The sequence below is a fragment of the Xyrauchen texanus genome, chromosome 16, assembly GCF_025860055.1.
Source record: "Xyrauchen texanus isolate HMW12.3.18 chromosome 16, RBS_HiC_50CHRs, whole genome shotgun sequence".
Classification (NCBI taxonomy): Eukaryota; Metazoa; Chordata; class Actinopteri; order Cypriniformes; family Catostomidae; genus Xyrauchen; species Xyrauchen texanus.
The window spans coordinates 21362429-21375288 of record NC_068291.1 but is presented as its reverse complement, the minus strand read 5'-3'; the positions used below and the strand labels follow the sequence as shown (position 1 = coordinate 21375288).

General features: G+C 44.4%; 1 protein-coding gene across 1 annotated transcript in view; it reads right to left on the bottom strand.

Annotated features, from left to right (window-relative positions):
- Window positions 1–12860, bottom strand: part of LOC127657279 (tyrosine-protein kinase receptor-like) — a 102336-nt gene that overhangs the window by 30677 nt on the left and 58799 nt on the right. The window contains exon 14 of the mRNA XM_052146006.1: window positions 116–247. Coding sequence (XP_052001966.1) covers window positions 116–247 — 132 coding nt within the window. The remainder of the gene's footprint in view (window positions 1–115; window positions 248–12860) is intronic.

The window sequence follows — 12860 nt, the reverse complement described above, 5'->3', positions numbered from 1 at the left end:
ATCTAAGTCCTGGTTTGGGAAACAGGTGTTACTCCATCATAAAATAACGAGCAACATTAGTTAAGATGATCGTTAAAGCATAAGTCACAGTGTTATCGTGAAACCCAGCACTTACCCGATAGATGTGAGTGGCTCCCCCACCACCACCTCCACCCCCTGCCCACTCCAAAGCTGAACCATCACTGTCAAAACCATCTTCAATAACCGAAGACTCGCCCAGACAGATGTTACGGGTCAGGGGGTTCCTCTGTATCCATATGAACAACACATGCAGACAGAGAGAAATTATACATAAATACATTGGTTGGGGAAAATTTAATTTAAGAATTGGCTTAATTTCAGTTAATGAGTTGGAATTTAAATAGAATTGGCTTTCTCATATTTCCCCATTTGGAATGCAGATGTAAATGGTAGTGTGGCTTCTATAGTGGTGAATGGGACACCACAGCAAAAATAATTTTTGCATGTGTTCTAACAGCAAAACAAATATCCACTATTACGTTTCCATGACTTTCCAAATGAGGAAAAAATAGAGATGTATTTTGACAGACAGAGGGGGAAAAGATGTCAAATATACTGTCAACACCCCCAGAAGTTGTATTTGAAACTACATTGCAACGGTTTTGACTAGTATTTATAAACTGATGCCAGGTTAATAAAGTGGCAAGACAAAGTATGTGAACCCTTTGGAATTACCTGCATATATGTATAAATTTGTCTTAAAATCTGGTTTGATCTTCATCTACGTTACAATAATGAACAAATACAATCTACGACAATCTGTTTAACTAATAACACACAAATTATTGTATTGTTCTTGTACATATTAAACACATTGTTCAAATATTCACAGTGTAGGTAGGAAAAAGTATGTGAACCCCATATGGCCATATACCAGATTTAAATATCAGACAATGCAAAAATGGCAACAGGCCTAATTATTGAATCCTCATTTGTGTTTTTAGTTTACAGATTTATTGTACGTCTATTTTAACGTTTAACGTTTCTTGCATTTCCTAAAGGCACCATACATTTTTTTTTTTTTTTAATGAGAGTTTTTTCAACTTCAGGATCAATAATAACAGATATACATACAAATAAAACAGTTATTAAACCAAATTAGGATACAGGAGAATATTCAACAAACATAAGCACGGACATAAAAAAATTACAAAATATATAAATAATAAAATAATTTAAAAAAGGATTTAAGGAATTAAGGACAAGACAGAGAAACAGATGATTAATATATATACATAAATGTACAGTATATAAAAGGAAAGCATCTAGCATCTTCCTTTAAAATATTTTTTAAAATATTTCAAAAGCCTTTTTTTAACAAAACTGAGGGATGATGAGATCTTAATTCAACAATAAAATGGGGGAAAGAAAGGCAGCTTGCAAACTTTTCTTTATGAATAAAAAATTAGGCTTGCAGGATAATGAAATTGACAATATTTTCAAAGGGTCTGTTTGTGGAATTATTATAGTAAATAATTATGTCTTTCATGCTAAAAGAATATGTAGCCTAGTATTGGCAGGATCAAATAAGTATGAGCCCAGATCAGACCAAATTTTTTTTGTTATAGGAACTTCACCATAATTTGATGACCAAACTTTCATCGTGGCAATGTAACTGATTGTGAAAAGTGAAATTCCTGGATTCGTAGCCACAACGTAACATCGGAATGGTGCCAGTCCATCATGACGACGTTGTGGCAACATCAAGGAAAAATAGTTGTTTGTTGGTAACCAGTTGGTAATTGTTGCTTTTAATAATTATTCAGTAGTCTAACCTAATTTATGTCCTTATTTGCCCAACATAATATAAAGGCTATTTAAACAGTTGTGCGTTTCAATAACAAATGCAGAATCAAAGTTAATGTACTTCATTTATTTTGACAGAACAGACAGAAAAATGTAACAAAAAAGAAATTGAGACCTATTGCCACATTATTGCAACAAAATAACATAATCAAAATTGTAAATGACTTCATTACAATATAATCTTCAGATCTACATATTTTTTCAATAAATAATTATATTAAACTATAGCAAAAATGTTAAATGAATCAGTAGGCAAAAAAAAACAATATATATATATATATATATATATATATATATATATATATATATATATATATGGCAGAACTAAGCCTTTCCTATGAAGGAGGAAGCGGGAGCCGGGTGAACAATCCACGTGAGACTTTAATGCCACACTTTACAGTGCACATCAAAACATAAACGTGCTTTTGACACAATAAACAAACACATTCAACAACATGCAACAGCCTTGCTTTTCAGCAGTCACTGTGACACAGACGCGCACATACACAGCTCAGTACATCTTTCTCCATCTGCCGCTGTCTCCTCTCCTTAAATACTCCCGCCGCTCCTCCTTGGAACACAAGATCGGTGTAGCACACAGGTGGAACACGTTTACCACTTATCTCTCTGATAAGTTTGTGAACATTGATGAAGATTTTTACATAAAACAAAGCATTTGTTTTATAGCCACACTCAAAGGCCCACCTGTTGGCCAGTGACAGTCAACAGGTTTAAAATGGGTGTGTAAGACGGACTCTGTAGCACCCCCCCATTTTTACCTACAGTCACCTAAATTGGTGCAAATGTATTTCTCATTAAGCTGGACAACTTTGTCTTAAGTTGGTCATTTTGGATTTTTTTTAAATATTGCAGTCTCTGAAATTTTAAATACTCCACATTTAAAAAATATTATGCCAAGACACTGAAGATGCTAAATTGCAAACAGATTTTTAATATATCGAACAGTGTTGCCATAGCAAGGCATTCAATTAATGGTGAAACTGGGAAACAGGAAGTGTCTCATAACTTCTGTGTGCAATGTGTGATTTATATTTAGTCTTTGAGGCTAATCAATTGGATGTGACTATTTTGGGTCAAGGTCATAGCACCACTACTTGGCAGCAGGAAGTGTGGCTCTTAAAATAGACTTTAAAATAGTCCTCTTTTATTTACCAAAACTGCTTCAAAATTGTTTAATAGCATATGCTGAATACATGTACGAATACCTTGCATTGTTTTCCGAAAGCCAACGGGTAGAAATGGACCCATGGTGCTTGGGTCCGTCATCGCTGCTTGCAGCTATATTTTTCCATTGTAATAGTTACCTGCCATTCTCAACACTTGCACCATAGTTTAAATACATATTGCTATTTGCACTTCTATTTGGATGCAACTGTATTTCAATGGCTCTTTACTTGTACTCCACACAATGATACAGTTGAAACTAATCTAATCTCATGTTCAAATTTCATATGATTTACTTCTGTTAAACACAAAAGGAGATGTAAGGCAGAATGTTAGGGACTGACAGCCTTAGTCCCCATTTACTTTAATTGTGAGCAAAAAAAAAAAAGAAAAGAAAAAGAGCTGTGTAAACTTTTACAATTTATTTTATTCACAAAAAAGTCACGCAGATTTTGAATGATGTGAGACTGTGTAAATTATAGAAAAATGTAAATTTTAGGGTGAACTAAAAGAAGACATTGATGATTATTTAGTCAATTATTTATTTTACTTTTATGTAAACACAAGGACATGTTCCTAAAACGAAGTCTGACATAACATCAGAGGAAGATAATGGCTGTATTATTACACTGTATTATTATACTGTATTGGAGCTGGAAAGTCAGTTTGGGAGCAGGTGAGTCAAATGCTTTGGGTTGATGGGCAGTACATGTGAAACATCTGAAAAAGATTGCAATAAACACTGCATCAATTATTATTGTCTGAACTTAAAATTATATCATTAAGGGCCTGCCATAACATTCACACAACAGGGAAAAAACAAAAAATATCTTTGAAATTAATAACTACCTTATTGAAAATTATCTTTACAATAACAAACAATTTGAAGACCAATTCTTGCCATAGCAGGTAATTTGTAAATTTAAGGTATTAATACATGATATGTGCTCTTCAGATGATCATTTGGACTTGTGATTCATGTTTCATACAGGCACTAGCTTCTAGACAGCATGCAACAGTGCCTGGTGTTTGTAACATTAAATATCTATGGTTTTATGACACAAACAGGTATTTCTTATGATGTAGCCCAGTTAAGAAACTTAGTTAAGATTAAAACAGCTGACTGATTGATGCCTGGAACATCAAACAACAGAGCCAGATGTCTTTTTTTTATTTATTTATTTTAGATAGAACGCTCCCTGCTGTAAAGACAAGCTAAAACCAGCCTAAGCTGGTTGGATGGTTTTAGCTGGTCGCCCAGCCTGACCAGCTAAAAAGTGTTTTAAAACCTGGCTTTTCACCAAAGTGCTGTAATCAGGGCTTTCACTTTTAAAATAGTTATTTCAATTTAGAGCATTTGAAACGAACTGCTCTTAGATTAAATGAGAGAAAATGAGACAAACCTTGAACTGCATTGATGTTTTCTAGACTGTCTTAACAGTTTTCACCTGTTCACTTTTGAGCAGTAAGCCAGAGTGGCACTTGAGTGATGTCAACTCCCCACTTTGATTGATTGGCTAGATTAGAGCTGTCAATGTAGAATGAGTGGACCAATGGGGACACTAAACCCCACCCTGTTTTGCATGAAACTCTACTTGCAAAATATGGAAGCACAAGTGAAGAGCAAAGAAAAACTTATTGGTTACATATGTAACCGTGGTTCCCTGAGACAAAAGTTTTGTGTTTATTAATGCATATGGGGAGTGCCTTCTTACACTACCTAGTTGAAACCTCTCTACAATAATTGCATTCTAAGGACGAATGTATGAACTATTGTTATATAGTATGAATTAACTCCTTCACGAACCAAGTCGGGAAGGGAGTTTATTTATATTGTAAGTTCTTGTGACTTATGGTAAATTACAACAGCCTAATGCAGGTGGTTGTGTAAAAGATGGGGAGCTCGTCCAAAAAGGGAGGAGCATAAGTATATATATTTGGCCAATGGATAGCAAGCGCTCTAAACCGAGAGCACTTGTGAAGAGAGAGACGTTACGTCTAGGTTTTAAAACCTTGCAAATGTGTTTTGAGAGGACCATCCTGCTAAAAAACATATGTCCTGTAAGGACACACCATTTGTCCATGCCCTTGAGGAGGCCATGCCTCTAGTTGAGTGTGCTTTAACACCAACTAGGTAAGCCTTACTCTGCGACTCATAAGCCAGGGCAATCGCATCAACGATCCAGTGAGAAAGTCTTTTCTTGCGGTCTTAACAGAGAGCATCCGCAAATCAACAAAGTACAAAGGTTCGAAGGGGGGCCCTATGACAGCTTTTAGGACTAAAGTTAAGTCCCAAGTTGGGACTGTAGCCAGCCGAGGTGGGTTTAACCGCCTTGCTCCTTTATAGGCAAGCATGATTTAATCATACATTTCCATAGAGGCGCCGGCTTCATGTGCGTGATACGCAGATACAGTTGCCACATACACTTTAAACGTTGACGAGTTGAGTCCTGCGTCTAATCACTCTTGATGAAATATGAAAATTTCCTGTATGCGGCAGTTTACTGGGTCTTTGCCATGTGAGAGACACCAATCAGTGAACACCTTCCATTTTAGCATGTAGAGGCGTCTCCTGGATTTCGCCGGCCATTTGTGTGCCTTTGCGCTTGCTCCCAGTGGGGCTTGGGACTTCGTGTACCAGAGGGGACAGTGGGCATTCTCCACTAAGGCAAATAGATTGATTTCTGCTTTGCCGAATATTTCGCAAATCCTCAATACAGTTTGAGGATGACGTCTCCTGAATTCCACCTTGGCGGTTTATATATGTCATGTTGTCTGAGCAGAGGTGGGTAGTAGTGCATTACATTTACTCCGTTACATTTATTTTAGTAACTTTTGGGGGGAAAATGTACTTTTAGAGAAGGATTAAAAGTGGGTTACTGTAATGATGTGGTGTGGAAACAGGAGAATGCAGACGGGGGTGTGGATCCAAGCGCGGCTTTATTAATAAAAACACAAAGAAACAAAACACTGGAACAAAGCAAAAATCCACGATGGGAAAAAGGGTGAACTAAACACTAGAGAATGCAGAGGAAATCCTCGAACAAGTCAAACAGGCAGGGGCGCGAGAACAGCAGGGTAATCTCGGACGGACTGACAGATAGCTGGGTAACCACGAACGAGTAGACAGAATGACAGGGAACACGAACAGAGAGCGTTTTACCAGACATCAGAGGAGACACGGAACGTTAACGCACGACAACGGGAAGGGAAAACAGCGGGGTTTAAATAAAGAGACACGGTAATGACAAAATGACAGACAGGTGCGGACAATAACATGCAGACAGGGCCGGAAACGACGGGAAGAATGGAAGTGTAGTTTTCACAGAGACAGTGAAACACGGGTGGACAACAAGGAAGACATGACAGGGAGCGTGAACGGTAAAACAGAAAACACAGGCGGACAACAAGGGAGCGTGACATGGAAAGTGACTAGTGACGGGTGAAACAGAAAACACGGGGCGGAGAACACGAAACACGGTGCAGACGACGCGAAACATGGTGCAGATGACGCGAAACACAGTGCAGGTGACACGAAACATGGTGCGGGTGACACGAAACCGTGACATAATCCCCCCTCAAAAAGACCGGATTCCAGACGGTCTTAAAATGAACAAAAGAAACAATAAAAAGGAATGAAGAACCCAGGAGAGAGGGGGTAGACTGGGGGGTAAACAGACAGACCAGGGGACAAACAAGGGGCACAAAGACAGTTCGCGGGGGTGCAAGGGGTGCTGAGACAGGCCAAGGGGCCAATTAGGCAGTCAACGGGAGGAAGGCAGACCAGGGAGGTCGAGAGGGTAGACAGGCAGACCAGGGAGGCCGAGAGGGCAGGCAAGCAGTCCATGGGGGTGTGCGAAGGGGACCGGGTCCGGCGGCCTGGGGGGCTTCAACCGGGCAGGGGCAGGTTCAGGAGGCCTGGAAGGCGGCCACAATGTGGGGATAGGCCGGGGGGGGGCTCGGGAGCTGGCCACGAGGTGAGTACCAGGTTCAGATTAGGAGGTCTGGGAGCGGGCCATGGGGCAGGAGCTGGTTTGGGTGGCCTGGGAGCTGGTCTCTGGGCAGGGGCCGGTACTGGAGACCTGGGAGGTGGCCGCAGGACAGAGGCTGGCAGAGCCGTGTGAGGCGAAGCCAAGGAGGACTTCGGAGGCGGAGCCGTAGAAGACTTGGGAGGCGGCGCCAAAGGAGGCGTAGGCAGGGCCATGGCAGACTCAGGCGGTAAGGCCTTGGGTGGGTCAGGAGGCGGAAAAGTGTTGGGCGGAGCCAAGGGAGGCGACGGCGTAGAAGGCTCAGAAGGCGGAGCTGGGGGAGCCACTGGAGGCGGAGCCGAGGGGGGCTCAGGAGGTGGAGCAGAAGGACACTCCGGAGGCGGAACCGAGGGAGGTTCAGGAGGCGGAGCCGAAGGTGGCGAGGGTGAAGAAGGCTCTGAAGGCGGAGCCAAGGGAAGTTCAGGAGGCCCAGCAAAGGGTACCTCAGGAGGCAGAGCCGAGGAAGGCCTAGGAGACGGGGTTGAGGAAGGCGGAGCCGAGGATGGCTCAGGAGGCCCAGGAGGCGGAGCCGTGGGAGGCTCTGGAGGCTGAGCCAAGGAAGGCTCAGGAGGCGGGGCCGAGGAAGGTGGCGCCGTAGGAGACTTAAGAGGCGGAGACCTGGAAGGCTCTGGGGCGGAGCCGGGAGAGGCTCGGGAGACTCCGGAGGCAGAGCCGAGGGAGGATCAGGAAGTGGAACTGAAGGAGGTTCTGGAGGTGGAACCGAGGGAGGTTCAGGAGGCGGAGCCGAAGGAGGCGAGGGCGAAGAAGGTGGCGCCATAGGAGGTTTCAGAGGCGGAGACCTGGAAGGCTCTGGAGTCTCTGGGAGCAGAGCCGTAGGAGGCTCGGGAGGTGGAGCCGTAGGAGGCTCGGGAGGCGGAGCCGTAGGAGGCTTAAGAGGCGGAGCCGGGAGAGGCTCGGGAGGTGGAACTGAAGGAGGTTCTGGAGGCGGAGCCGAAGGAGGCGAGGGCAAAGAAGGCTCTGGAGGCGGAGCCGAAGGAGGCTCCGAAGGCGGAGCACTGGGTGGCTCGAGAGGCTCGAGAGGCGGAGACCTGGGAGGCTCGAGAGGCGGAGTCCTGGGAGGCTCGAGAGGCGGAGCCCTGGGAGGCTCGAGAGACTTGAGAGGCAGAGCCCTGGGAGGCTCGAGAGGCGGAGCCCTGGTAGGCTTGAGAGCCGGAGCCCTGGAAGACTCGAGAGACTGGAGAGGCGGAGCCCTAGGAGGCTCGGGAGGAGGAGCCCTGGAAGGCTCGAGAGGCTTGAGAGGCGGAGCCCTGGACGGCTCAAGAGGAGAGTCCTAGGAGGCTCGAGAGGCGCTGGCTCTAGGACGGGCACGACCACTGGCGCTGGCTCTTGAACGGTCACGGCTACTGGCGCTGGCTCAGGGACGGGGAGGCGGAGCCGTAGGAGGCTTAAGAGGCAGAGCTGTAGGAGGCTTAAGAGGCGGAGCCGGGAGAGGCTCGGGAGGTGGAACTGAAGGAGGTTCTGGAGGTGGAACCGAGGGAGGTTCAGGAGGCAGAGCCGAAGGAGGCGAGGGCGAAGAAGGCTCCGGAGGCGGAGCCGAAGGAGGCTCCGAAGGCGGAGCACTGGGTGGCTCGAGAGGCTCGAGAGGCGGAGCCCTGGGAGGTTCGAGAGGCGGAGTCCTGGGAGGCTCGAGAGGCGGAGCCCTGGGAGGCTCGAGAGACTTGAGAGGCAGAGCCCTGGGAGGCTCGAGAGGCGGAGCCCTGGTAGGCTTGAGAGGCAGAGCCCTGGAAGGCTCGAGAGGCTTGAGAGGCGGAGCCCTGGGAGGCTCGAGAGGAGGAGCCCTGGAAGACTCAAGGGGCGGAGCCCTGGGAGGCTCGGGAGACTTGAGAGGCAGAGCTCTAGGAGGCTCGGAAGGGGGAGCCCTGGAAGACTCGAGAGACTGGAGAGGCGGAGCCCTAAGAGGCTCGGGAGGAGGAGCCCTGGAAGGCTCGAGAGGCTTGAGAGGCGGAGCCCTGGACGGCTCAAGAGGAGAGTCCTAGGAGGCTCGAGAGGCACTGGCTCTAGGACGGGCACGACCACTGGCGCTGGCTCTTGGACGGTCACGGCTACTGGCGCTGGCTCAGGGACGGTCGAGGCTACAGGCGCTGGCTCAGGGACGGTCGAGGCTACAGGCGCTGGCTCAGGGACGGTCGAGGCTACAGGCGCTGGCTCAGGGACGGTCGAGGCTACAGACATCAGAGGAGACACGGAACGTTAACGCACGACAACGGGAAGGGAAAACAGCGAGGTTTAAATAAAGAGACACTGTAATGACAAAATGACAGACAGGTGCGGACAATAACACGCAGACAGGGCCGGAAACGACGGGAAGAAGGGAAGTGTAGTTTTCACAGAGACAGTGAAACATGGGCGGACAACAAGGAAGACATGACAGGGAGCGTGAACGGTAAAACAGAAAACACGGGCGGACAACAAGGGATTGTGAAATGGAAAGTGACTAGCGACGGGTGAAACAGAAAATACGGGGCGGAGAACACGAAAAACGGTGCAGACGACGCGAAACATGGTGCAGATGACGCGAAACATGGTGCGGGTGACACGAAACATGGTGCGGGTGACACGAAACAGTGACAGTTACTCTCACACAAGTACATTTCTAATGCATTTTTTACAATTTGTGGCATTACTGTTGTTACATTACTGGGTTTTATTTGAATTCATGTGTAATTTATTGAGAGATTATTGAATGGGACATTTACGAGCACGGAAGTTCACAGCTGAGCGTGATGAGACGCTCCCACTTGAATGATAAGACTGTCACCCAAGTCATCAGTGCAGCAGCATCAAACTTTTCAAAGTGAAACACTTTCTTCGCTCCACACAGTGAAAAAGATAATAGTTTCGTCATGCAATGCATTCATTTAACACCAAGAGAAGCTGATATTTCAAGATTAGTCACAGCTCCAACATCTGGCAATATGCTGAGGTAAATTTTGGCTCTAATTCTAATGCGGGCTTTTCTGTGTAATTTTCAGGGGGATTCTGTAACTGGGCTCTTATTACATCAGTTTTTTAAATTACATTTTTAAATTAGTGCAGCAATATATCAGTGTGCTTTGTCCCACATGTCATAAGCAGTATTTATGCATTACTCCGCGCCCTAGCGGGGGTACTGGAAACTATCGCAACTACTTCAGGCGGATGAACTGTATAAATCCATATAAACATCCAAGTTGAGCGTAAATCACTAACATTCACGTGATTGACAACTGGAGGGCGAACAGACAGTATTTCTGCGCGTGCACAGCGAGGTGCACAGGGCGTGAGCGTGTGATGTGCACAAGGCAATCGTCGCAACGAGAGTGGCTGTGTCTGCAATTGTTCACTCATTCACTATTTCCTATATAGTAAATGGCAGTTAGTGCACAACATCTCAGCAGTAAATGAACAAAATGAGTGAATTCGGATGAGAGTGTAGAAGCTCTGAGGCTGGTGCACATGTAATATTTAAAAATATTTGGGCCTTATTTGTTATTCTTATTAAATCATTCTGTTTGTCATTTTTAATATATACTGTGTGTTAATATAAAGATTAAACACATTTGATCAAATAAAGAGTACATTTTAAAATGTATCTGTATGTTTTTCCTCTCCATATGTTGAAATGTTATTTTAATCCAGTAATGATTTGTCAAAAAGTAATTTACTACATTCAGCATGAAATAACACATTTCAGGAGTGAAGGAAGCAGTAAACTCCCAGCTCGTACATCTTCCCCGTGGTGGATTGTGGGAAATTAGCCTGTATTAGCCTGTATCGAGTGTACTTGAAATGTACACTTTAAATAAGAGTGCATTGTGGGTAAGAATGAGTGAACAAAATTAGGGAATGAGTGGCTCACTCAGAATTAAGACACTCCTACAAAATAGTGAAAACTCAAAATAGTGCACTATATAGTGGATAGGGGGCGGTTTCAGACACAGCGAGTGTTCCACAATCAGGGTTGGTGCCCTACGTAGGTTGTGTACTCAGCATTTAGAGAGCGGCGGTACAGAACTAATGATCTAAATACTTACGACACTGAAAACTGGAACTACACTGAAATAAGAATCCACACAGGACTTTAAAAGCTATAGAAATAGCAAAAGAAGGCATTATATTTCAGCATTATATAAAATGTCCTTGTGGGACATTTTCATGTTTTCACTGTAGTAATTACTAGAAATGTTTCCAAACCTCTCTTCTTATTGACAAGTTCATCCAGATCAGACAAGAGCCCTTAAAGCACTAGTTCACCCAAAAATTGCAATTCTCATTATTTACTCACCCTCATGCAACCCCAGATGTGTACTTTGTACTGCTGAACTTAAATGAAGATTTTTAGAAGAATTTCTCAGCTCTGTAGGTCCATACAATGCAAGTGAATGAATGATGTTTAAAGCTAAACAAACAAACAAAACAAACAAACAAACAAACACAAGTCAGCATAAAATTGATCCATAAGACTCTAGTGGTTAAATCAGTATCTTCAGAAGCGATGTGATGGGTGTGGATGAGAAACAGAGAAACAGATCAAACGTCTATTATGATGATTCACATTCTTCTCTGCATATCGCCCCCTGCTGTCTAGCAAAAAATGACATATATTGATCTGTTTCTCACCCACACCTATCATATCATGGTTTAAACCACTAGAGTCTTATGGACTACTTTTATACTGCTTGTATGTGCTTTTTGGAGCATAAAAATGTACTCTACCCACCTCAGTGTCTAAGAGAACCTGGACATGACAGTTCACTATTTCTAACTGAAAAGCCTTTAAGGCTAGAAATACAGCCGATAGCTCTAGGTGCCGCATGTCAACTTGCCCCAGCACGGCACCTCGCTAGATAAACACAGGAGCTGTCCATGGTGCTAAAGCAGCTAGTATAGTGATGCCCATGCGCGGATGCTGCCACTATAAATCCCAATGCTTTCGGAAATAGCTTCAGTGGAAGTGTTCTATGCTGGCATAATAGAGCCTCTAACTGATACGCTGTTCCCTTGAACGCAAATCTCAAAAACATCCTGTGATGTTGTACAATTTGGATATGAAAGTATGCATCCTTCAGATCTATCGACGCAAACCAATCGTGTGGGCATACATCCGATAAGATCCGTTTCGGAGTCATTTTGAATGGGCACTTTGTAAGTGTGCAACTTAAATGTCTCAGATCCAGGATCGGCCGAAGTCCGCCGTCTTTCTTTGGAACAAGAAAATAACGACTGTAAAACCCTTTTTGTGCTAGACAATTTGGCACAATCTCTATCGTGTTTTTCATGAGGAGACTGTGTATTTCATCTCATAACACTGGCGCATCTTCAGGTGAAACTGTGGAAGACCATTGAAACGGGGTGGCCAGCATGCAAATTGGATCGTATAACCATGTTCGATCGTTTTTTGCACCCATTCTGAAATACCCGTTAAGGCTCACCACGCGTCTACTCAATGGGACAGACGGCAATTCCGTTTGTTTACCATATGATATGTGTAGCTCACAATAGGGAAGCGGTTGTGCATAATGCGTGTGCTTTGAAGAGGTAAAGGGCTCTTAATTGAGAATGTGTGAGCATCTCATCGATTTGCAATGAATGCTGTATTCTTTTTTGCACTAATTGAATTTTTGATTGCATTTATTTGAGTGCAAGACACAAAAACAACTGAGCCTTTTTTGGAGCAGACCCGGAGGGAACCATGTGCTCTGCTTTCCGCTTCAAAAGGTTGTGTCCATCAGGAGAGCTTTTGCTGCACGTGCTGATACGCAGGTGCTCGTGAGGCAGCAGGTACAGGGCTTTTAGTTAGGCTCCGGCTCGAAACAGACT